At 40.0% G+C, this 22554-nt stretch overlaps 4 protein-coding genes across 6 annotated transcripts in view; 2 read left to right on the top strand and 2 right to left on the bottom strand.

Annotated features, from left to right (window-relative positions):
• Window positions 1–125: 125 nt before the first annotated feature.
• Window positions 126–3899, bottom strand: LOC113158157. Of its 2 annotated transcripts, none has more exons than XM_026353880.1 (4): window positions 3748–3899; window positions 1853–2522; window positions 1589–1702; window positions 126–1432 (listed from the first exon to the last, which is right to left on the bottom strand). In XM_026353880.1, exons 2-4 carry the CDS (start codon window positions 2489–2491, stop codon window positions 476–478), a joined length of 1710 nt encoding a protein of 569 aa, XP_026209665.1. In that variant the 5' UTR covers window positions 2492–2522; window positions 3748–3899; the 3' UTR covers window positions 126–475. The 2 variants fall into 2 exon arrangements, with proteins under 2 accessions (XP_026209665.1, XP_026209674.1); XM_026353889.1 differs by having other exon boundaries at window positions 1589–1690.
• Window positions 3900–3949: 50 nt separating this feature from the next.
• LOC113158179 (RNA-binding protein with serine-rich domain 1-like) lies at window positions 3950–6743 on the top strand. Its single transcript, XM_026353905.1, has 7 exons — window positions 3950–4009; window positions 4949–5095; window positions 5199–5384; window positions 5489–5594; window positions 5821–5974; window positions 6077–6218; window positions 6380–6743. Coding segments are annotated over exons 1-7 (843 nt in total). The 5' UTR covers window positions 3950–4007; the 3' UTR covers window positions 6486–6743.
• Window positions 6744–7321: 578 nt separating this feature from the next.
• LOC113155822 (arf-GAP with dual PH domain-containing protein 1-like) lies at window positions 7322–19766 on the top strand. Of its 2 annotated transcripts, XR_003298259.1 has the most exons (12): window positions 7322–7856; window positions 9895–10025; window positions 11112–11203; window positions 12262–12344; window positions 15687–15799; window positions 15981–16127; window positions 16350–16433; window positions 16662–16724; window positions 16857–16928; window positions 17133–17361; window positions 17462–17600; window positions 19552–19766. XR_003298259.1 is itself a non-coding variant. In XM_026350517.1 (11 exons), exons 1-11 carry the CDS (start codon window positions 7766–7768, stop codon window positions 17488–17490), a joined length of 1134 nt encoding a protein of 377 aa, XP_026206302.1. In that variant the 5' UTR covers window positions 7322–7765; the 3' UTR covers window positions 17491–19766. The 2 variants fall into 2 exon arrangements, 1 of the variants encoding a protein (XP_026206302.1); XM_026350517.1 differs by having other exon boundaries at window positions 17462–19766.
• Window positions 18340–22554, bottom strand: part of LOC113155828 (ras-related protein Rab-26-like) — a 43427-nt gene continuing 39212 nt past the window's right edge. The window contains exons 7-9 of the mRNA XM_026350536.1: window positions 21984–22040; window positions 21182–21258; window positions 18340–20369 (exon numbers count right to left, since the gene is read on the bottom strand). Coding sequence (XP_026206321.1) covers window positions 20270–20369; window positions 21182–21258; window positions 21984–22040 — 234 coding nt within the window. The 3' untranslated portion in view covers window positions 18340–20269. The remainder of the gene's footprint in view (window positions 20370–21181; window positions 21259–21983; window positions 22041–22554) is intronic.

Raw genomic sequence — 22554 nt, 5'->3', positions numbered from 1 at the left:
TTCGGTATAATTATATTTTTCATGTCTCACAGGTCACAGGGTTTGTCTGGGAGTCTGGCAAATATCATCGATCAAACACCCCTCACACACACACAACCTCAACACACTGAATTAGGAACTTTGGACCCTAACCAGCTCTTTATTTTGTTAATCAGTTAGCATAGAGATATGAAAACTAACACACCCTAATGCCAGTCCTAGTGAATAAAAAACAAACAAAATAAACAAGGATGGTTTTCACAAAAATGACAAAGTATCTTTTCTTTCAGTTAATATCATATGATAAAGACAAGCAATGATCAAAATGTTTACTAAACTATTTTACCCCTTTATTCTATTGCTCTTAATAAATTAATTAAAAAAATGCTACAGTAGTTAACTGTAAAAACATGTACCTTACATATGTATATTAAAGTCACATTAAAAAGCACGTCAAAGCCCTTATGGTTCCAAAACACTATGGATCTGAAATCCCCTAAGGTCCTTCCACTTTGATAATGTTGATCTGTTGATCCTGTGAGGAATGGTTAGTGTTCATCAATGGTTGGGTGGACACACTGCAGTCCTGGAGAGTCCTGGCTGAACAGCTGCTTGGGAAATCAGACGTTTTGCTCTCTGATCCTCTGAGAGTTTGAGAATGGGACTGGCTATATGTAGAGAGGTAGGACTGAGTGTAGGGTGAAATGAGTGGTTGACTGGATTGCTGTGAGTATGCAGCTGTGTATGACTGGGTTTGAGGGGGTGTGTGTGTAAGTGGAAGGTTCTCAGCATTGCTACATGGTGGGAATCCGTTGATGCTTGTAGGGCTCAGTCCTGGCAGTTTAAAGGCCTCTACATTTTCTAAACTCTCTAAAGAGTTATAGCTTGGCTGGTTTTGGCTGCACTGAGTGTACGTGCCTTGGCTGAAGTTGAAGGTGTCTTGGCTGAAGGAGGTAGACGCAGGGGCTGTTGGCAACGCAGAGGGTGATGGAGTTTTGTTGTGCTGCTGCTGAGCACTGCTACAACGTCCAAGTTTAGTGGTAAGGCTCTGCAGAGTGCTGAGTATCTGCTTCTGTATGTGTGTCTGCTGTGCCTGCTCCCTTTCTAGGCGGCACTGTTGTTCCACCAGCATCTTTACTGCCAGGCCTAAGCTGCGCACCTCGGACCCCAAGGTCTGGATCTGATCCTGCAGGCCACCTCTTCCTCCAGCATCTTGCATGGCCTGCTGTGGGCTTGGGTTCACTTCACTGCGAGTACCTCCCTGGCTTCCAGGGGTCTGTAGACGTATGACAGGACCCCCTGGAGCAGAGGATGTTACAGGTGCAGGTGGCCGGTTAGGAAGACGTATGCCAACCCGAGGCAGAGGGTGAAGGGAGCGGAGAGTCAGACTTGGTCTCTGTGTCAAAAAACGCCTGGTGGCACTGGCTCCTACAGACTGAGGCTCCATAACAGTCTGAAAATGAAAATATGTAAGATTTATTATTTATAAGTGTAACCCGTGCATATTGCCAGTCACCCAAAAGAAGTGAAAGCCTTATCAAGTGCTGTTACACATCTTAGTTAAAACATGAAGCCTGAGATCATTTATGGGTGGTTGCTCTTCTCTCACCTTTTCAGTGGTCAGATCATATGTTTCAGATGGTTGAGGAATTGTACTTCTCAAATCACCAGCTTGGACACTTGAGTGATCTCTTCTCAACAACGATGCCACCTGGTGGAATGACTGTTGAAAATCAATTCATGCAAAATTAAACTGAAAGGCAATTTCATAACTATAGACTGCAATTGGCAAATAATATATATTCTAAACAACAATGACAAATTGCACAATTAAAATTGTGACAAATGAGAGAACTTATGTTTGGGCAGTTACCTTCATCCTGTGTGAAAGTGCTTTATCCAAAAGCCTCTTTCGTGCTGCCAACATTGAATTGGTAGCTGGAGAAGGTGTGACTCTCCTCCTAATAAATGCTCCAGAAGGTGTTAGAGTGGAAGACACAGTGCCTGTCTCTGCCCCGGTTACAGTCGACTGGGGACCTCGCTGGCTGTTCTGTGCAAGGGATGTGACACTGACAATCTGTATATCATTTTCTTCCTTATCTCTGTCGTGTTGCTGTTCTGCCCTGCTTCCTCCACTGGTCTCCCCAGACCCAGATGGCTTTGCACTAGCCTCTTGATTTATGGAAGCTTGTCTGGAAAAGTCTGCAGCTGCTGCAAAGCCAGCATGATGAGATGCCTCACGTAGTAGGTTTTGGAGGTGAATGTTATTCCAGCCCTCTTGTATTGCACTGGTTCGAGGCTGCACATGTGCTGATGCTGAGCTGCTTCCGACTTCCACAGGTCTGACCCTCCCTGGGGGCCGCCCTTGGAACTCTCGCAGGAACAGGTAGATGGCCTGGGCAGACACCTTGATGTTCTCCAGCTCCAGCACAGCTTTAATCTTACGGAAACTCAGACCAGCCTTCCGTAGCTCCACTACTTTTTGTTTGGCTGCATCATCCAGCCGGCCCATTGTTCCTCACACCAGAGGAACCAGTGTTTTACTGTTTTAGAATAAAAAACATGTAAATAACACTTGTATGGTGTTGATGTTTAAAGGATGAATCGATTTTCAGCTTGCTTCAGATGGTTCTAGTATGAAAAACTCCTCATACTATGGAGACTGTAGTCTAGGTCAACCAGATTATGCCATCTGGAGGTTTTTTTTACATCTAGAAGCAGGGGAGGCACAAGAGAAGTTCTCATACATGTTCTCCCCAAATTTAAAAGTGAAATTACCCTTAAATTACCCTTATTGAGAAACTAATGTAAATAATACAGCAAGGTTTTGTGGTCACCATAACACACAAAGGTTCTTCAAGTGATCATTTTATTTAAACATTTATGATATTAATGACAAATGCTCTCAGTTCTCTAAGAAATGTTGTCCAGAAGCTGTGAAGCTGACAAAATCAGCATCACACTGAATACCTGCTGCTATTGGGTGCAATTTGAGACAGACAAATTGAGTACCTTTTGACTGAACACTTTGCTGCTCCTTATGTGCAATAGCTGATTACACTGAATATCTTTGTGCATTTCTTTGTTTATTTTGTAAAATGTGCTAGTTCGTTGGTCCTGGTCTAATTTTATTATTGTTTTGAAAGTTTTATTGTTGCTAATACTTTAACTCAAACCTGACTTTTGCCTTTATCGTCTATAAAAACTGACAATGCAGAGTCTCAACAGTTTTACTAAGCTTTCATGGTTGGGATGGCATTTGTGATTACACTATGTAGTTAGATAAATATCTGCCCTTTTATTTCGACTGCGTTAGTAAGTAGACATACAGGAAACATGGGATAAGGGATGGGGTATGACATGCAGCACAGGTCCCCAGCCGCACTCAAACCAGGGTCGTTGCTGCTACTTGTCATGCGATGTAACCATTCTACCAAGGCGACAAAGGCGCTCCATATACATCTCTCTCTCTCTCTCTCTCTCTCTCTATATATATATATATATTCTATATTTTAACTATATACGTTAAGAAAAACAACGCCAGTACAGTTGCAAAACACAATAGCCAGTGTCATCGAACAAGGCCTTATTAAAATGTATTACTAACTAACATTAGCATAGCCTGACTATAGATTAGTGTCCATTGCAAAGGTTTAAGACAAACGTATTTTGAACACGTTGCACCTGAGCTGTTTATGTTAACTAACATATGCTAGCTGACCTAGCTAACGATAACGTTATAGAACCATTATAAAGTGATTCACTCACCTTGCAGAAAACTGAAGATCGATATGTGTTTCCTCTTCCATTAAAACATTGCATGGACCACTATGACACATTTCGTCTTTGCATAGCTACGATGTCTCCATACATAAATAAACTCACATTTCTTTCGACAGCAACGTAAATAAACAAATGACTTGTATGTGGCGCTTAAGTGGAAACGTCACTTCCGCTTTGTCGTCATCACTGAGCGACGTTTCCTCTGCGCGCAAGTGGTAGAAGCGAAATCGCCTCGTTGGAAAGAAATGTAAGTTTAGCCTTTTATTCAATCGCACTCTCACTAATTTCAATTCCAGCGCATGCATTTCTACATACGAAATTGTTTCCCACGTTTTATAATTGTCTGTGCATTTTATGAAGAGAGCAGTCATCAAGAGACAGTACCCTCAATGGCTGCCTTGTTTTGAGGAGTCAGTTGAATGAAAATCAATGGCGGGGGATTTATGTTGTTCCGAGAATCGTTGAAGTGAATTAGTTCCAGATGCTACAGTGATATTAGTAGTAGTATTACAATATACATGCATTATCAATTGCATTAAAGTTTTGCAAAAAATAGTCGTGTGTTTTCGGCGTTTGAGCTCAGATTTTGCTCAACAATAATATCGTTCCACCTTATGGTGTGCTTTTACTTTCAGAAAGAGATTCACACTTTGTTTCTCCCCTTCGTTGTAATTAGATTGTCTTTAGGTGTTGATCACATGGATAGATGGGACTACCAGGTTCAGGGACGTAATAAACAAAAAAGAGTCAAAACGAGATCTAAAACTCCCACAAAGAGACACTGAACAACTATAAAGAGAGACAAAGTGACATCCAAAACAACTCTTAACAGATGGATGTAAACCTACTAAAAAGACATAATCTCTAAAATTGTTCACAGCACTGCTAAAAGAGACTCGCACAACTGAAAAGATATGAAAGCAAACTAAAAACAAATGTTAAACAACTAAAATGAAATGCTAACCTACCATAAAGATGCAAAATAAGAGAAAGATTATAAGGAGAAAGAGGCGGACCTGTTGTCTCATGATCTGTCTGTTGTTGATCTGACAAAATGGTTGTTTGATTTCTTACATTCAAGTACTGACAAATTGCTAATGAAAACCATTGCATTGTAGCTCACAGCCCTACGTCAGTAATAAGTATAAAATATGACACAGTAACTGCAACTTGCCTTTGACTTCAGGGCACCATCACCCACAAAGCGGAAGGAGGAGGAGAAAACAAAAGATAGAGGCAAAGAAAAAACTAGTACGAAGGAAGGAGACAAGGACAGGGGACGGGATAAACTAAGAAAACGCCGCAGTGCTTCTACTGGCAGCAGTAGCAGCAGGTTTGTTTTCTGAATCACCTTTTTATGTGATTTTTTTGTGTTTATGCTAAAGCCAACATTATGTCATGTTCTAATGTAATATGTTTTTTGTGTTAATGACCAGGTCCAGATCTAGCTCTTCTTCAAGCAGCAGCTCCGGTTCCAGCTCTGGATCCTCAAGCGGATCCAGCTCGTCTGGCTCCAGCCACTCTGGTTCATCTAGCTCTCGTTCCTCTTCCTCGTCCAGTTCCTCGGGCTCCCCCAGCCCTAGCCGCAGACGCCATGACAATCGCAGGCGATCCCGCTCAGCGTGAGTGGCTTCACCCTTTGTAGCTATGCAGGATTTTATGTTGTTCTCATTTTGTCCTGATTATATCACGGTGAAATTATTCACTGTATTTTTTTATTCTGAAGGTCAAAAACACAGAAGAGGGGGGACGATAAGGAACGCAGGAAAAGAAGCCCAAGCCCCAAACCAACTAAAGTTCATCTAGGGCGACTGACCAGGAATGTGACCAAGGTAGAGCAGTAGAGAAACACACATTTTTAGTATATAATAATAAATAGCATATAATAATAAAATAATAATGTTCCCTGCTGATGTATGTGACCACCATCACCATGACAGGATTGAAGCACATATATATAATATTATATGTATTTCACACACATTTCAGACATTCCTCCACACATAAAGTTTTCTGTTGACATTTGTCTCATGGCCATGCTGTGTCGTCTTTGCCCAGGAACACATCCAGGAGATCTTTTCCACGTATGGGAAAATAAAAATGGTAGACATGCCAATGGATAGACTCCACCCTCACCTGTCCAGGGGCTGCGCTTATGTAGAGTTTGAGACTCCAGAGGAAGCCCAGAAGGCACTCAAACACATGGATGGAGGTAGGCCAGAGTATTTGTTTCAGTGCCTCTGTCTTGCACAATCATTGTTTTCTTTCCACATATCTGTTGACAAACCGTCTATGACAATGCTTTTATTAACAGGTCAGATTGACGGACAGGAAATCACTGCGTCTGCTGTGCTGACTCAGCGAGTCCGTCCTCCACCTCGTAGACCCTCTCCCCCTCGCAGAATGCCCCCACCGCCACCTATGTGGCGTCGCAGCCCACCACGCATGAGGAGGAGGTCAGTCTCATTTGCCTCTTATGAATATTTTGGGAATGAATGGGGAATTAATTTCAGTCAGTGACACCATCTAACTTTGATCATTTGACTAATACAACACTTATGTCTGCTGAATCTTTTTGCTTTCAATCCACAACTATTTCCTCCTTGTGGTCTTGCAGGTCCCGCTCCCCAAGGAGACGATCCCCTGCACGCCGACGCTCTCGCTCCAGATCTCCTGGCCGCAGGCGTCACCGCTCTCGCTCCAGCTCTAACTCCTCCAGATAGATACATTTCCTGCCTCTGATATCGAGTGATCTGTTTTGTCAAGATTTACGCAGAAATCAAATCATCTGATTTGTAGCCACATAAACATTTGCTTATGTTTAGAAAGTGGACTTTTTTTGTGCAAATGTGAGTTTCTCTTCATTTTTTATTTTTTGCTGAGTTTGAACTCAGATTTACAAGTGTTTCTTTCAAAGTGTGATTTCTTTTTACTGTGTACTGATTTTTAGACATTTTGAAAAATAAAAGTGCTGAAACGTGTATGAGTCCAGTTTGTAACGGTCAGGCCAAGATAAAGGGAATTTGTGTATAAAAGAAATGAAATGAATGTTGAGTTTTCAACTGAAATTCCTTTTTGAATTGGATCTGCCCTTGAATCTGTACAGGTTATAATTTAAGGGCTAAACATTTCAGGTTTGTCTATAAACTAAATTAAATTAGTTTAAAATACACTTCCTAGTGTACTTAATAATTACACTTGAGTTAATTAAAGTGATGCTTTTATGGGCAAGTACTTGCACTATTAGCTGAGTATAGAGTTTGAACACTTAATACCAGCTCTGATATTGAATTGAATCTGAATAAGCAGCTTCTAAAAGGCTGTGTTGGCCTGTTCAGACTGTTCAACTCTGCTTTCTCACGCTGCACCAGATAAGCTCTTTGTTGACCTTATATGAGGCAGAACAAACACGTAAAACACTTGTGATTTGTTATGATAAACGAAGTGCCATCCTCTCTCCACCCACCCTGCTGGATGGAGGACTAATCAGCTGCAATTAAAAACACCTCTGTGTGGAGTTTCGAGTTGGACTGTGTCAGCAATTGAGCAGCAGCCACCATCATAGTTTCATTTATGTCTGTGGATTTTTAAAACATTTATGACTGGACTTAATTCGTCATCATTACTGAAATACTAGAGCCTACAGTAATACCTCTACCTCAGCTTCTGTTTTTTTGTTGGAGGAGTTGGGTACATGTGCGTAATCGCTGTTTGGGAGTGTCGCTGACTATCACCACAACGACCGCTGGGTGTCTCCCTCCAGATCAGTGCAGACAGGACTTAAATGCATGTATTGTTGAAGTATATGCGGGTTTGTAGCGTCTACTTTAGACCAACTATGCCTCATCAACTAATCACGCTTCGCCTATGACTTCTGACTTCTCGGCACTTGCTTAGGCGCGTTACGACGCGTCCGCAGCCTCCGCTGACAGTCTCTGCTGTCGGTGCATGAGTCGGAGGTTTTCAGCTTCTGAACACTCATTTGAACAGAATCGTTTGCGTTATGGCTTCGGGTCAAGAAAGGAACAGACACCGTATGAAGCAGCTGCTGGGGAAACCTGGGAATGGAAACTGTGCCGACTGCGGAGCTGCAGGTAGGATGAGGGGAGACCCTGACAGATGCTGGACACCTCAAGACGCATTTTAATAATCTTTCCTACTTAAATCTGTTTGTTCACCCACTGTCATTTCCATCTGGAGCTACAAAAGTGTAATTGCACACTGCAGTTTCATGTTTTGCCGCCTCCCTTTTCGCAATAGAGAAGCTGCAAGGTCGTTAGTTTCTCCTCAGTAGACGATGTAGTCACAGTTCATGGTTGTGAAACATAAAACCGTTGTTCTTATGGACAACCCCCACACAGGAGCGGGATGGATTTGGTTAGAAGTTTATAATGAAAGAGTTTATTTAAATGCGTTTTCAGTTTTCATGAAAATGGCACTTGTTTCATCTGAGAGCTCAGTTTAAAGTGCTCTCTGTACAAAATGTTTAATCTGATGGGTTATGTTGTGTGTATATATTTGTTTTTAGGACATAAATATATACAGATCTTGTATAATATATATTTGGAGTTAGGTCAATATGTATTTCTCTTGTGGCTCATTTCCTTGGGTATGTACAAGTGACCCTGATGGTCACACATAGTTGACATGTACTTATCAAATGTGCAGTCAACATATAGCCTACAGTACACACAGACACAGACAGATGTGGTTTGTGAAATAGGGCTTATTTACCCTGAGTGAAGATCATGATGGTCTATATAACACCAGTTTAAGTGTGATCTGTATGTCCTGTCAAATGGCATTACAGTTTAAACTCTATTTCGGTTCCTTATTCAGGCCCTTTTTTAAGAGACCCAAATGAAACCGTGTACAATAATAATAGTTTGATATTAAACACTGTACAGATCCAATGGGAGTGGCTGCAGCATCAGCCTCTTGTCTGTCTTGCACGGATCGGATGCATTGTTACGCGTGTGCATCTTTGTGATAGTGGGCAAGGAAGTCTTTTTCTTTTTTTTTCCTTTTGTCCAATTCACTTTGTCTTCATTAGAAATGGTCGTGCTGCTGCACTGGTGGTAAAAACTACTTGACACTGTCCCAGTTATCTGACTCAACACAGCAGTTGTAATCTCACCCTGCATCAGAGTAATGATTCTGAAAATGAGATTTTCAAGTGTAGTAGGGGGTGTGGGAGGGTGTGAAGCCACTCACAACTTCACTACTGTGTTTTGTCTTAATTTACTAGAGCTTATAACACAGTCTGTCTTTTTTTTTTTTTTTAACCTCCAAAATGGGAATAAAACATTTATTTATGTGTAAAGGTTTGTGAATGGCCTTTACACTGCACTCTTCAAACAAATATTAGAACAGAGAGCAAAGCTTACCGAACTTCCTAAGAACACGGCAAAATGCTGAAACACAACTATTGTGATTTTGGAACAAATCACTTTTTTTTTTTTTCACGTCATCTATATATTAAAGCTCTTCAAGCATGTGTTTTCTTGTGACACAGTGGCTAAAGAATCAGCCTCTTGTCTGTCTTGCATGGATGCATAGTTATATGTGCAGCTTTGTGATAATGTGGAGGAAGGTAGTTGTGAGGTAGTGGTTAGTGATGTATCAAAGTGTGACTATATTGTAAGTGTAATTTTGCATGTCCTGGTGGCTGTACAGACACACAGTACAGGAGTAGCATTACTGTAAGTTGTATTTTCTTTTTTTTTAACAGACAAAATGCTTAGTATTAAGGGAATTCTAGCAAATTAAAGACAGAGAGACAGTTTAGGCACAAAGTACGTAAAATGCATTTAGTCAGTCTCTGAGGATCAGAGAACGGACAAACCCGTAGCCGTACCCGTCTCTGCTCTTTTTATTCCTCACCGATGTTTCTGTCAGACACAAATTGATCATGTACTTACCAGAAAGAGTCTAAAACCATTCCAGAAATCACCTATATAACACATGTGAAAATGATTTCCCCTAGTCTATACAGATGATATAGACCAGGAAATGTTCACAACGTGAGTCAAATGTGGGTCAATACTGTTAAATATAGTTCACAAATGTTTGTTCCATTTGTACCCTAAAGGGATTTTGTGTGTGAGCTTGTCCTTTTTTTTCTTTTTCCAGACCCTGAGTGGGCATCCTATACCTTGGGTGTATTTGTGTGTCACAGCTGTTCCGGCCTCCATAGAAACATCGCTCAGATCAGCAAGGTGAAGTCAGTCATGCTGGACCCCTGGAGCTCCTCGGAGGTGGAGGTTAGATTTACTTTGTGACTGGTTTTATTCATAACTCTTTGAACAAAGAAGAGATTTTATTCATAACAAAGAAGAAAGGTCTGTATTTTATGAGACAGGTTCTAAAAGACAGCTTTGATCATTGTCCAAAACCTGGCCTTACTCCCATCCTGCTCCACTGAATCACCCACTGCCTGCCACTCCACCCTTGCGTCCCTGTGTGGACGAAAAAGGCCCGTTATTAGTTTCAATTCAGTTTGGCCTGAAAGGCATGAGCCAGCAGCTGGCAGATACAACCAGTAGCTTTGTATACTGTGTGTGGATGGGTGTTTGTAGTGTGTATGTGTATGTGTATGTCTGCTTAAGACTTCTTGTAGTATGAAAGTTGCAGGGTTATTTTTAAGTGCAAAATCTATTGTTTTTATGCAATCGTATCAGTGATAGTGTCATCATGCTGCTTTGCATTGTGGTTTTCTTGTGTGAATGTGTGCAACACAATGGTTTGTGGCGCTTCTGCCACTCAGGCATCCTCTCGCTTTTCTTTTTTTGTTAATCTGTGTGTGTGTGTGTGTGTGTGTGTGTGTGTGTGTGTGTGTGTGCATAAATGTGTGATCTAAAGTCTCCCATCTAAGTGCTAATGCATTCTAAACAGTATCCTCTCTGTTAAATACAGAGTCCCAAAAAAAGCAGCCTCCATGGCAGCAGTCCTGTCTCCCCCTGGGCAAGGAGTCAGCCACACAAACGCTGAGCTGCAGGCACCTCATTAGAGTTTTTTTTTTTTTTGTGCGAGTGGAGGATGTCTTTATTTCCCTGTGTGGACAAATTTTGCTCAAATACTATTATTGTGAGAACATTCCAGCAGGTCCCTACAACATCAAAGAGCAATTTTGGGATTTGGGAAGACTATGTTTTGGAGTTGGGGTTCGGATAAAGTTTGGGGTACGACATTTAGTTGTGATGGGGCTTGGGAATGAAAGTATAGTGTGACAGGACTGTGTGTGTGTTTATAACATGCTTTCATTAACACATTCATGCTTTTTTTTCCAGCCATTAAGCATCTGAGTACCCACAGATATTACTACAGCTGTTTCTTTTTCCACTCTGCAGTTTATGGACTCTGTGGGTAACAATGCTGCCAATACCAAATATGAACAGATAGTTCCTGCCTTCTACTACCGTCCCACACACAAAGACTGCACGTAAGTAATGTCATCCACCACCCTCCTTTATTGTTTTTGGTACTTTTGGACCAAAAGTCACTCTAAATGCAAATGGCTTTGGAAATAGCTACGGCATAGACAGAGAGCAGAAACTTTCCTTTTGTCTTTGTTCTGATTTTTAAACACTCTGAGGTGACGGTTAGCTCACACATTAATGAAAGCTTTCTAAAAAGTAGTTTAGACAAAAATAAAATTGTAAAAGCATTGGCAATAAATCATGTTTCTGTAAACTCTACCGAAGTTAAAGTTAAAACAAGATTAGACCTGTTTTCCATTAGCTAAGTAGATGTGTACTATAATACCACTTCAGACCAAAAAAGGTTTGTTTACATCAGCACCAAAGTCTTTCCAGTGTCCATCACTGATCAACATTACAAACCTAAGCTTGTTACATTGCTGTTATTTTGTGCAAATAGATAAAAAAATAGCACTTTTTAAAATGCAGTGTCCACATATGGCACATTCACTAGCATGTGGACAAGATGGGGTTTTGGTAGCCAGACTGGCATGCAGAAACTCCTCAGTGATAAGACTGAGAAGTTCCTGTAGTTTAAACAGGAAGTTCAGCAGTAGGGTTTCTTCTTAGCTGTCTGTCTGTTGACAGAAATAACAATATGAGATATCAAGTTCATCCTAAAATACATCTGCGCTGCATTTGTGGGCGGTGACGAGTACAAAGCTGTACAATGGTATTAAAGAGTGGTTTGTTGAAAACACAGGCTGGTGAGCAGCTGAAACTTTCTTCTTTAAGGTCATCAGAAATCTAATTTAAGTCATGATACCTTCCTTTAAACCTGTTGTCAAAATGATGACTTTGATTGTGAAGACCTACATTTCTCAAATGCTCACACCTAATTGTTTTACCATTGATTGGTAATGATATTTAAAGTAAGTTAAATATCATTTATTTGAGTAAGATAAGGATATTAAATGCAGCCTGGAGCCTCTGCATCTTTGTAAGTTATTAAATTAGCTCCAGCATGACGTAAACCTCAAACCCAGGCAAAGCTGAGCATCTTATATCGACTGCTTTACAGGCTCCTGCGGGATCAATGGATCCGAGCAAAGTACGAGAGGAAGGAGTTTCTGTGTGTGGAGAAGCAGGAGCCCTACTCGGCAGGTAGGAATGAAATGTGTCTATAAACACACGACACACTGAAACACATTATACTCTAAGAAACAAGTAATGGTCTGTGGCTCAGACAGCACCACCTATTCAGTGTCGAATGAACACTCGGCAGGAAAACAGCATCATCCATTTATCATTACCAACATTCTCGGGTGAAACGGATTACCGCCTGCAAGGTCGCATTCAATATTAAGAGTGAAAGAAGAATGTAAAGAAACAAAGAAAGGGGGGAAAAATGCCCCCAAAATCCACAGCATGCGCAGTTTTTGCTCGATTCAAAGACGCAATCCTCTGTGTGCTGCCTTTAGCAGGTCTTTGTTGTGCTGTTTTTTGCAGGTGTTGCCAAGTATACACCTGACACACAAACCTTTAGTAAATCAGGCCCGCTGTCTTAATGAGCGGTTGTAATGAACTTTTGACCTTGGTCAGATAGGATAGCTGTTTTCCCCTGGCTTCCACTCATTATGGTGCCATTGTTTATCTGGATGGATATTATGGATAGGCTGGATGTCCCTCTTCTCGTTTCACCAATTTTCCAATGGGTGATTTTGTGAAAAAGGTGTATTAATCTGTTGGGGATCAGTGTGTATTGTAAGCCGTGTTGTTTGGCATGCTAATGACGTGCTGCTGGTGTAATGAGCTTTCCCACTGCTCGTTTGGACATGCAGATTTTACAACTTCTAGTTGGGTTGTTTGGAAGATGGATGGATGGTGTGTCAGAGTGACTTATGGTACAGAGACGATGAGGACTGGTTAGTTAGGGTGGTAAACCTAACTGTTCTTTGTTGTCCTCATTTAGCTTGTGGTATCAGCTGATTTTCTTCCTGCTCTACCTCTGCTCTTTTCTTATTTGCACCTACCTCAGTTTATGCCCAGTTAAAATATAACTTGCTTTTTAGTCATTGTTGACTGTGTAATCACTTTGTCTTTGGCCTAAGCTCAGTTCCTCAGTAAATATGTATTGCATAACCCTATCTCTCTTTTGTGCTGAATAATGTGAATGTGTTTGTCAAATGATAAAGGTATCTCATTAATGAAGAGAAAGTACTATCACCATAACCACAAATTAGTAAGGTTTTACAGAACAGCCATTCCAGCACTGAATGAAATTAAAATGAGCTGAGATGCTGTACTTTATACCATAAAAGTTTCTCTAAACTGCGCTGCCAGCCTTCCTCTTATCACTTTATACAATTATAACTAGTAACAGTTCAGCTTTTTCAGTGCCACAGACGTTGTGGATGCTTGCTCACTGGCATACAGTAGCTTACTAGGACACCTGAATGTAATGGAAGCATGAATTAAGAATTGGCTCATGGCTTTTTCAGCCTGCGTTTTATTAAATGAGTTCCTTTTGTGTATAATCAAACGGCTTCACAGCTGCGAAATCTCTAGTTCTTAGCTCAGTTTAAAGGGAAACTGAGAAGTTGTCTGCACAGCGTGACATGTCTACATAATATATATTTATAATGGTCTCAAACCACATTTTCTATCAGACTAAGAACCATGTCAGAAACAGGAAGTTGTGCAAAACAGTCAGTTTAACCAGTTTAACATAGTTTGACAAGTAAAAATTATGAAAGTTTAAAAACATTACCATGTTTCTCCATACCCCTATTGTGTAAAGAATGGGTGTGACTGTCCTGTCAAATTGGTAATAGCTGTGTCATTGATAGAGTTGCACTGTTGGGTTCATACGCAGTGTAGTATGACATATGAGGCAACGGGTTGACGTCTAAAATCAACAGACCTGTACACTGTAATTTCTCAAACACATTGTTGTAGATAATATGCACACAGATATTTAGTTTATCAGTAAATGTTAAGAAGAAAGAAGGAAAAATCAGTAATCAGCTCTCCCGTTAAGGTAGAGAATATAAAGCACTATTGTCAGAGTCTCATGACTGTGTTTCTGGCTCTCTGTCAATGGCCTCTTGTGTTGTGCTCTGCAGAGGTTTAGGAACATGTCGGCCATAGAGGAAGAAAGGCGTCTTTTGTGTACAGATATTCTGCGTAACATTACTGACAGATTTGAGGCCAAGGGGAACTAGCAGTGATGCATAGATGACCTGAAGAAAGGCATAAGCTGTGGTCCAAAACTTGCTTTGCTGTGACAAGTGTGTCCACATCTTTGACATTGTGTTGACCAAGTAAATGGCTTCTCCTCTTTATCTCTGCTGTTATGTTGCTGTGGGCGGGGGTCTGATCCCCCCCAACCCCCCTTCAGCTGTGAAACAAAGCAATCTCATGAATCTCACGACTCATGAATAATTAAGGTTTTGCACTTTCTGAAGAAATCTACACAAAGGTGCAGATGGATAAGCAGAAAATGATGTGTGAATTTCTGAGTGTAGCAGCATTTGGAATTTTTTTTGCATATTTGGCATATGACATATTTACACACAGAATCGTTGTTTGTTCTGCTCTGTGAATTCAAAGTATCTGAGAGAGCACTTCTACACCTTCTTGCAGGGGAAGTGGTTTGTCAGTTGTGTCTCATGCAGACTTCTATGTGCGTAATCAGAAGAAACTGTTGAAGATGTGGGCTGACATCACCAGCATTTATTATTGTTGCTTACTAAAGTATACAACACAATTATAATTATGGTGTTAAAACCACTGTGAAACTAATAAATATTCAACCCAACAAACAAAAAGGCTCAAGGTTTTTAAAAGCCTACACGTCTGTAAGAAATGACAAATTGAAGACCATGTTATTTTAAAGTATCAGCATTAAAATCTTATATTTGGGGAAAGAAAGGTCTCTGCTTTATGTTGCTGGTCTCTACACTCCACAAGTGTGTATGTCACACACGCATGTGAAATAATGCCTTTCTTCCTGCCAGTGCTGTTCGCTCACACCGAAAGACCAGAGTTAGACAGGAAGTTGAATTATTTAAGTGGCGTAAAATCAGAGGCGCTTCTTCCACCACTGCTGAGCTGCTTAGAAAGATGACCACATGAGATATGTTTGCATGCTCACTTAGATTAGGTCACTAATATTACAGTCACTGTTACACCGTTAACTATCTCTCAACTGTTCATTCCCACTGTTGCATGAGGTTGCATGACTGTTTAGATGTGATGAATGGGAACAATGGAATATTGTTATATTATGGTTTGCTGCCCCAAACGGCCCAAAGCTCATGCAGCTTCAAGATGACAAACTATTATAGCCTTGATGATGATCTATGGTTTTATCATTCTTTTCTTCTGTATAGATGTTTGTTTGATGTATGTGTTATTATATTTTGGTAACGTCTGCTTTGTCTTTTCTCTGCATGCTTGCTCCATGCCGATGGAACGGGACCCATGTGGCACCCCTCCTGGCAGGCTACAGAGAAGGGTTTCTATGGAAACGAGGCAGAGACAACGGGCAGTACCTCAGCCGAAAATTTATCCTGTCCGAGCGTGAGGGTGTTCTTAAGTACTTCAACAAAAATGATGTGAGTGACTTCTCTATTACTTAAACAGCCATATTAAAAATGTAACTCTGACTATAAAAGTCCACTTTGCAATTCATTAAAGTAGATAGTTCCTGCAGAGATCATGTCCACATTGTCAACTTTATAGCCTTTTCTATTCCTTATATGTAAGGACTGTCTCACTTCTAAAAATGTCTTTTAGGCCCGAGAGCCTAAAGCCATAATGAAGATCAATAGCCTGAATGCCACTTTCCAGCCAGCTAAGATCGGCACCACTCATGGCCTGCAAATAACCTATCTGAAGGACAACAGCACTAGAAATATCTTTGTTTACCACGAGGAGGGCAAGGTAACGTCTTGGATTGGAAAAGAGCATCTGTGAGGGGGGTGGAGGGTGGTGTGGGTCGGTAGAAGGGAGAGAGAAAGATGGAGAGGATTAACAAAAGGCATGTGTCTCTCTCTAGTTGGGGTGATTTGTTATTACAGAGGCTACATTTAAATTCTTAATAGGAGCTAAATGGTCAAGAAATTCTTAAGTGAGTTACTGAACATGTGGCGTTCTGTCCTAAAGGAAATGGTCGACTGGTTCAATGCCATCAGAGCTGCCAGGTTTCATTACCTGCAGGTGGCTTTTCCTGGAGCTTCCACCTCTGAAGTGAGTATGCAAACTCATAAAATAAAGGTGAAGCTGTACCTTCTCCTGTTTACAACAAACACTAATGCTAAATAAAAATCCCAGGTGTCAGTTTTTACTGCATATTAGAAAAAACCCAAACTTTTTTTGAAACAGGGGTTTGTAGATACTTTCTGTGGGTTGACATACTTTTTGTAGTAGTGACCTGGCCACAGCTCAGTGTCTATAAATGTGCTCTCTTCTGTGTAGCTGTTGCCAAAATTAACCAGGAACTACATAAAGGAGGGTTACATGGAGAAAACTGGTCCAAAGGTAATGCAATTCTTTTTCCTACTTGTGTTGCTAGCTTACATTTCCACATCATGCTTTACTGAAAGAGGGAAAAATACACATCCTGTAGCATTAAAAGACAGTCACATGCTCCACCCCTGTTCTGTCCCACAGCACACAGAGGGCTTCAAGAAGAGATGGTTTACGATGGATGACAGGAGACTCATGTACTTCAAAGATCCCCTGGTATCACTGCTGTGCCTTTTTTTTTCTCTTTAGTGCATCAATCTCACTCTTTGGAAACAAAACAAAACAAAAAACCTTGTTACATTCATGTTATTAATTCATGTTATGTGTTCCTCAATGAAACTACATTTATGTTGTTGTACCACTCAACTTAATTGCAGCTTAAATCAGGAATATGACTTATGCGTGTCCCTCTGTTCATAGGATGCCTATGCAAGAGGTGAGGTGTTCATTGGTAGTAAGGAGAACAGCTACGTTGTGCTTCCTGGCCTCCCTCCTAGCACTCAGGGCAACCACTGGCAATTTGGAATAACTATAGTAACCCCAGACAGGAAGTTCCTTTTTGCATGTGAGACTGAAGAGGATCAGACGGATTGGATTGCTGCACTTCAAACTGTTATCAACAGACCAATGCTGCCTCAGGAGTATGCAGGTAAACGCCAAACTAAATCAAGTCATCATTATAATAATAATAATTTTTTTTCCCTCCACAGTTGCTTAGTCTGATACATGTGTCTTTGATCTTTCTGCAGTGGAGGCTTATTTCAAGCACAAACCATGAGTCTCCTAATGGTGCGGGAAGTGGAGCCAGAGGAAAATACCTAAGATATGTACTTGACATCTCCATAACAGCAGTAAAAACTGAGAGGTGACAGAGAAAGGGACTTGAAGGTGAGACGGCTTACCATTCTCACATTTACTCTTAGTACTCAACCTCACATACATTATACACCAGATAAATTTCTTCAGGAGCCGCTCCAAAGCTCACAAATGTTAGCCTAACGCACTCATGTCATGTGTTGTGACTCACATACTTGAAAGAGGTCGTCCTGACCTGAATGTGCAAGATGTTTGCATGTGTGTCTTTTGTGTAGGAATCAGAACTGTGCTGCTCAGACATGAAGACATTTCTGTATGTTCTGTTCCCAGCGTAAATACATGTCCCTGAGAGGTTTAACTGTATTGGTAGTTTTGTATTTCAAACTGTGCCTGACCTGTTATACGCAGAGTAGAAATATTACCTACAGCTATTCATACATTCTCACATTCACTATGAATATAATGATATTTAATTCTTCATATTTATTTTTTAACTAATTTACTAGCTACAGCTTTTAATGTTATTATGCAGAGCACCGCAGGCAGGATAAGCTATTTGCTTTCTGTGCTTGTTTGATTGTGAACTGTTTTGTGTGAGGTTTATTGTCATAAGTGTTGGCTTTTACTTTGTCACTTTGGAAAACCGGATAAAACTAATGCTATCAAGAATTTGCTTTCATGTCACACAACAAATTATCCACTAGAGGGAGACAAAGAAAATGTTTTAGCATAAAACCCACCACCAACAAGTAGAGTTGTGTAAACGAATCAGAAAAGCCCACATCACTTTCAGTTTTTTATTTTTATTTTTTTATTATCATTTAGATTTAGGCTATTACAAGAAAGTTGCACATTGAAAAGTAGTCAAACAAAAAATGCATTCCTGCGAACACAGATTGGAAAAACAAAGAGGATGTGGAGTAAATAGTCTTTATGGCTTCTATAACTAAGAGGAATCTACCAAAGCAACAGTCTTATAAAAAGAGGCATTTACTTTTATAAACAGGTTAAATATTGTTAACAGATGATAAGAAACGTCTTTAAAACACCATTGCACTATGTAACCCATTAACATGTAGGTTTAATTTTAAATGGATACAGTTTCACGCATCAATCGAGTCTGATCTCACACACTTTTTAGAAAGTTACCTTTTTTTTTATTGGGCTACATACATCCTCAGTTTTTCTCTTGACATGCAGTGTGATTTCTATGTCCCATAATTCAATTGGGCCTTTAAGGACTTTGGTCAAGCTCTACATACGTCAAGGGTAATTTAAAGCAAAAATACTTCTGTAAAGGGGAGATTTGTTTTTCTTTAATGCATTTACAAAAAATGTAGACTTATTTTCACCTTGCCACGGGTTACTGAATGTAGTGTGAAGATCAAAATGGCCCATTTATCCATTGAAAATTAAATCTGTTACAGTAAGTGTAGTAAAAGTGATCTCACTGTATATTTATGAATAACTAAAAGCAAGAATTAAAGCAGTCTAATGATTGCACTGGCTACAAATGAAAAATAAAAACAAATATACATTAATATGCAATACTTTAGGTAACACTGTCAACATACTGTAAGTCTTTACTCCCCACTCATACTCATTTACATCTAAAAGTGCTATTTTCTTTTTTTTTTTTTTTTACATGCAGAAAGTGTTATTTGCACCATTCTTTGAAACTCAGTGTAAATAGATCACTGACAGTATGTCTGACCATCTGTTTTTAAAAACAATTTGAAAATTAACGACATCATCTAGAAGAGGGGTTGCATTGAGGCTCTAAGACCAACATCGATCCTTTATTATTGGAGAAAAAAAAAAAAATCCCAATGTGTCTGAAAACAGTTCTTAGGTTCTGTCGTCCATGCACTGTAATTTATGAAGATTTCTTTCAACTGTGTACTTTTGCATTTAGCATTAAATCACATCTACAAAGACGGTGTTTAATGAGGCTAATGATGTTGTAAAAAAAGTACCTTTACTCTATGTTGAAGACATAATACATTTTTCCAAATATCCTCAGCTGAATCATGGAAATGCTTAGGTTGAGTTTATGCTGGTGAGCTAAGTTGGCTGCAGGGAGCCTGAACAGCTGACTTGAACACTGAACCATCGAGAGAAGACATCACTGTACGTCGTCTAGTATTTGAGCATTTATCGACATGTTGACCAATAAAAGTACATTCAAACAAAACAACAACTTTTTACTGACGTCCTTATGTTGACTGAAATAATAAATGTCTTTGAAAAACACATCCTGTCTCTGCATAAAGATAAGAATAAATTCCCACAATAAAATTGTCACATGATTAAAGGTGAAATAATCGAGATTCTATGGTGATGTCAATAGGGAATCATATAGATACGGTTATGGAAGACTGTCCATTAATTGAGTGTCCAGCGCCTAAGTTTGTCTTTTGAAAAACCATAACCTTGGGGCTACAGTCACAGCTGCAAAAGGAGGCGAGTAAAGAAAAGCAGGACACACAAGACAGGAGGGCAGAGAGATGGGTGCAGGGCATAAGATATAGGTTGTGTGTACTGGGACAAAGAGGTGTGAAGGTGGAGAAACAGAAAAATAACAATGTTCATACCTCGCTGGAGTTGACTCCTCATCTCTGGTAGGCCAGATATGAATGCATATGATATGAAGATGAGTGATTCACACACACATACAGTACATATGGCAAATACACACACACACACACACACACAGATCCAGACAATGACTGGAGCAGGCTTTATGACCTGCAGCACCCTGTGCTCTTCATCTCCTTGTTTACATATTCCTGCAGCTGAAATTTCTCACTGGGTTCCTTCATGGACCTGTGCTTCAGCTCCCTAAGACAAAGGGAGGCGTTAAGATGAGGTTAAAAGAGTCGCCAACCACAAAAAGAACAAATGTAAAAGTAATTAAAATTAAGATTTACGCTGATAATTGTCCCATTTTAGATAATTCACCTTTCTTGCAGAAATATGTTGTTATCCCTACTATAAATACAGTATATACTATAGTTACTGTATCACACCACTACTGAAGTTACTCTCCGTTAGCGTGTTAATGGGGAATTCCATTATGTATTATCAACAAGCTAATAGGTTAGATTTTAGCACCACATGGCACGCTGTCATTGTCATTCCCAGGGTGGGAACGTGTCATACTGTTGGAGATATTGGTTGGTTATAGTTGATTTTATACATCTTATCTTTTGTATTTTTCAGTTTTACAGTGTTTATATTTGGGTGGAAAATAAACAGCCTGAACTAGCAACTGTTTACCTATCTACAAACTTTGAAAAAGTAAAAATTATACTTTACTCAATACATTTTGATAATTGATCATTTAGAAGGCCTGAAATGACAGACGGGTATATATTTTATTCCTAAAACTTGTCTGAAGGATATTTTCAGGTGAACGTCCATTTAGTATCTTTCAAAACCTTTTGGCCTCGTCTTTTAAGGTTGGAACTTCGGTGAAAGTCCTTCAAATTAATTGAGTTAAGAAGTGTTTGTATTTCTAAGGTTAAAAATGAACATTTCTTAGTGACAGTAAAGTGCTGTCATATATATTTGTAGTTGTAGGCAAGAATTTAGTAGACTAAAATTTCTTAATTAGACAAATCCATTACACTTGCCGAGAAAAGGATACTTACTTAGCCACAGCAGTGAAAGCCAGCTCCACATTGAGACCTGACCTGGCGCTGGTCTCCATGAATGGGACGCCAAATTCCTGAGTATCAAAGCAAACACATGAAAGTGAAGGTTTATATGTCTGCATCAATAATACAATCAAGAATGGGTTTGAAGTGATTAAGAACAGGTCAGATCAACAGTTGTGCTCTGAACTTGTTTACGTTGGATAATAAAGCTCTGTATTGAGAACTATTTTTCCCAGCCTCTCCTTTGCAGGGGGATCTGTTTGAGCTCACAGTGACTGATGTGCCTGACGTGCCTTATTCCCTCCCAGGCTGAACCTTAAGTTACTTATTGGCACTTTATTGCTCCCACTTCTGGAGAGAATCACTTCAGGCAGCCAGAGTTATAAAGGAATGTTTGCTCCTGCAGTTCTCAGTGGATGTATTTGCACCTGCACTGATGTTTATTAAAGAATCGAGCACAGTGAAACTGATTGTAACTAAAATGATGGTTTGCAGAAACAAGTAAAACTATCACAGGTGACCTAAAAGGCAGGAATGACTAAAGTAAATATTCATAATCAAATTCCTACTATCTACAGGGAACAATATCTGTGGAGTCTGGCCTTTCTTTGTTTTTAAGGTGGTATATTTTCCTCATTTTCCACCTTAACACAAATCAAACTCTTGATAATTCCAACTTTTTGGCCTCGATTTCACTATAATTAAAGAGTTACAACTTTTCTACATCTACTTTCTTTTTGCAGAATATAAACAGTGACAATTGTTCCCATCTGTTCCTGACTTCTCAATCCTTCACCTTAGCAAGTCTCTCTCCATCTTCTCTCTTCACCACCCTGTCATGCGTGGCATCGGCCTGGTGAGACAGGGGAACAGGGTCACACATGCACAGGCTCCAACAACCCACATCAACAGCGGAGATCTGTTTGCTGCTTGTCTACAGTTTACATACAAGCCTCTTTGGGTGTTCAGGTCTGATCGCAGCTAATGAGTCAAGGCTGGGGCTCATGATGCTAATACGGGCTGATACTGTGTGTGTGGGGAACTCAAACTAGACAGAGCTCCAGGGCAGAGACGTCTGTTTTCTGTCCAGATGGAGCTTTGAGAATGGCATTGGCAAATTAGACTGACAGTTACTGTTAGATATGTATGTGCCTGAAATGAACAAGACAAATTCTAGTTTTAGACATATTTCAAATGAGCCGACTGTAACTAAGCATTCAGTTATGTTTGTTTCTTTTAGAGCGTAGTTGTGCACATACTGTCCTTAATACTGTTCAGCTGTATTGTTACCAATTCCAATACATTTCTTTTATATTCCTCACACTGAAGAACATGAAAATGTTTTCGCAGAAGACAATCTCAGATCT

Source organism: Anabas testudineus, chromosome 8 (assembly GCF_900324465.2).
Source record: "Anabas testudineus chromosome 8, fAnaTes1.2, whole genome shotgun sequence".
NCBI classification, from domain to species: domain Eukaryota; kingdom Metazoa; phylum Chordata; class Actinopteri; order Anabantiformes; family Anabantidae; genus Anabas; species Anabas testudineus.
This window is presented reverse-complemented; position numbering and strand designations above follow the sequence as displayed.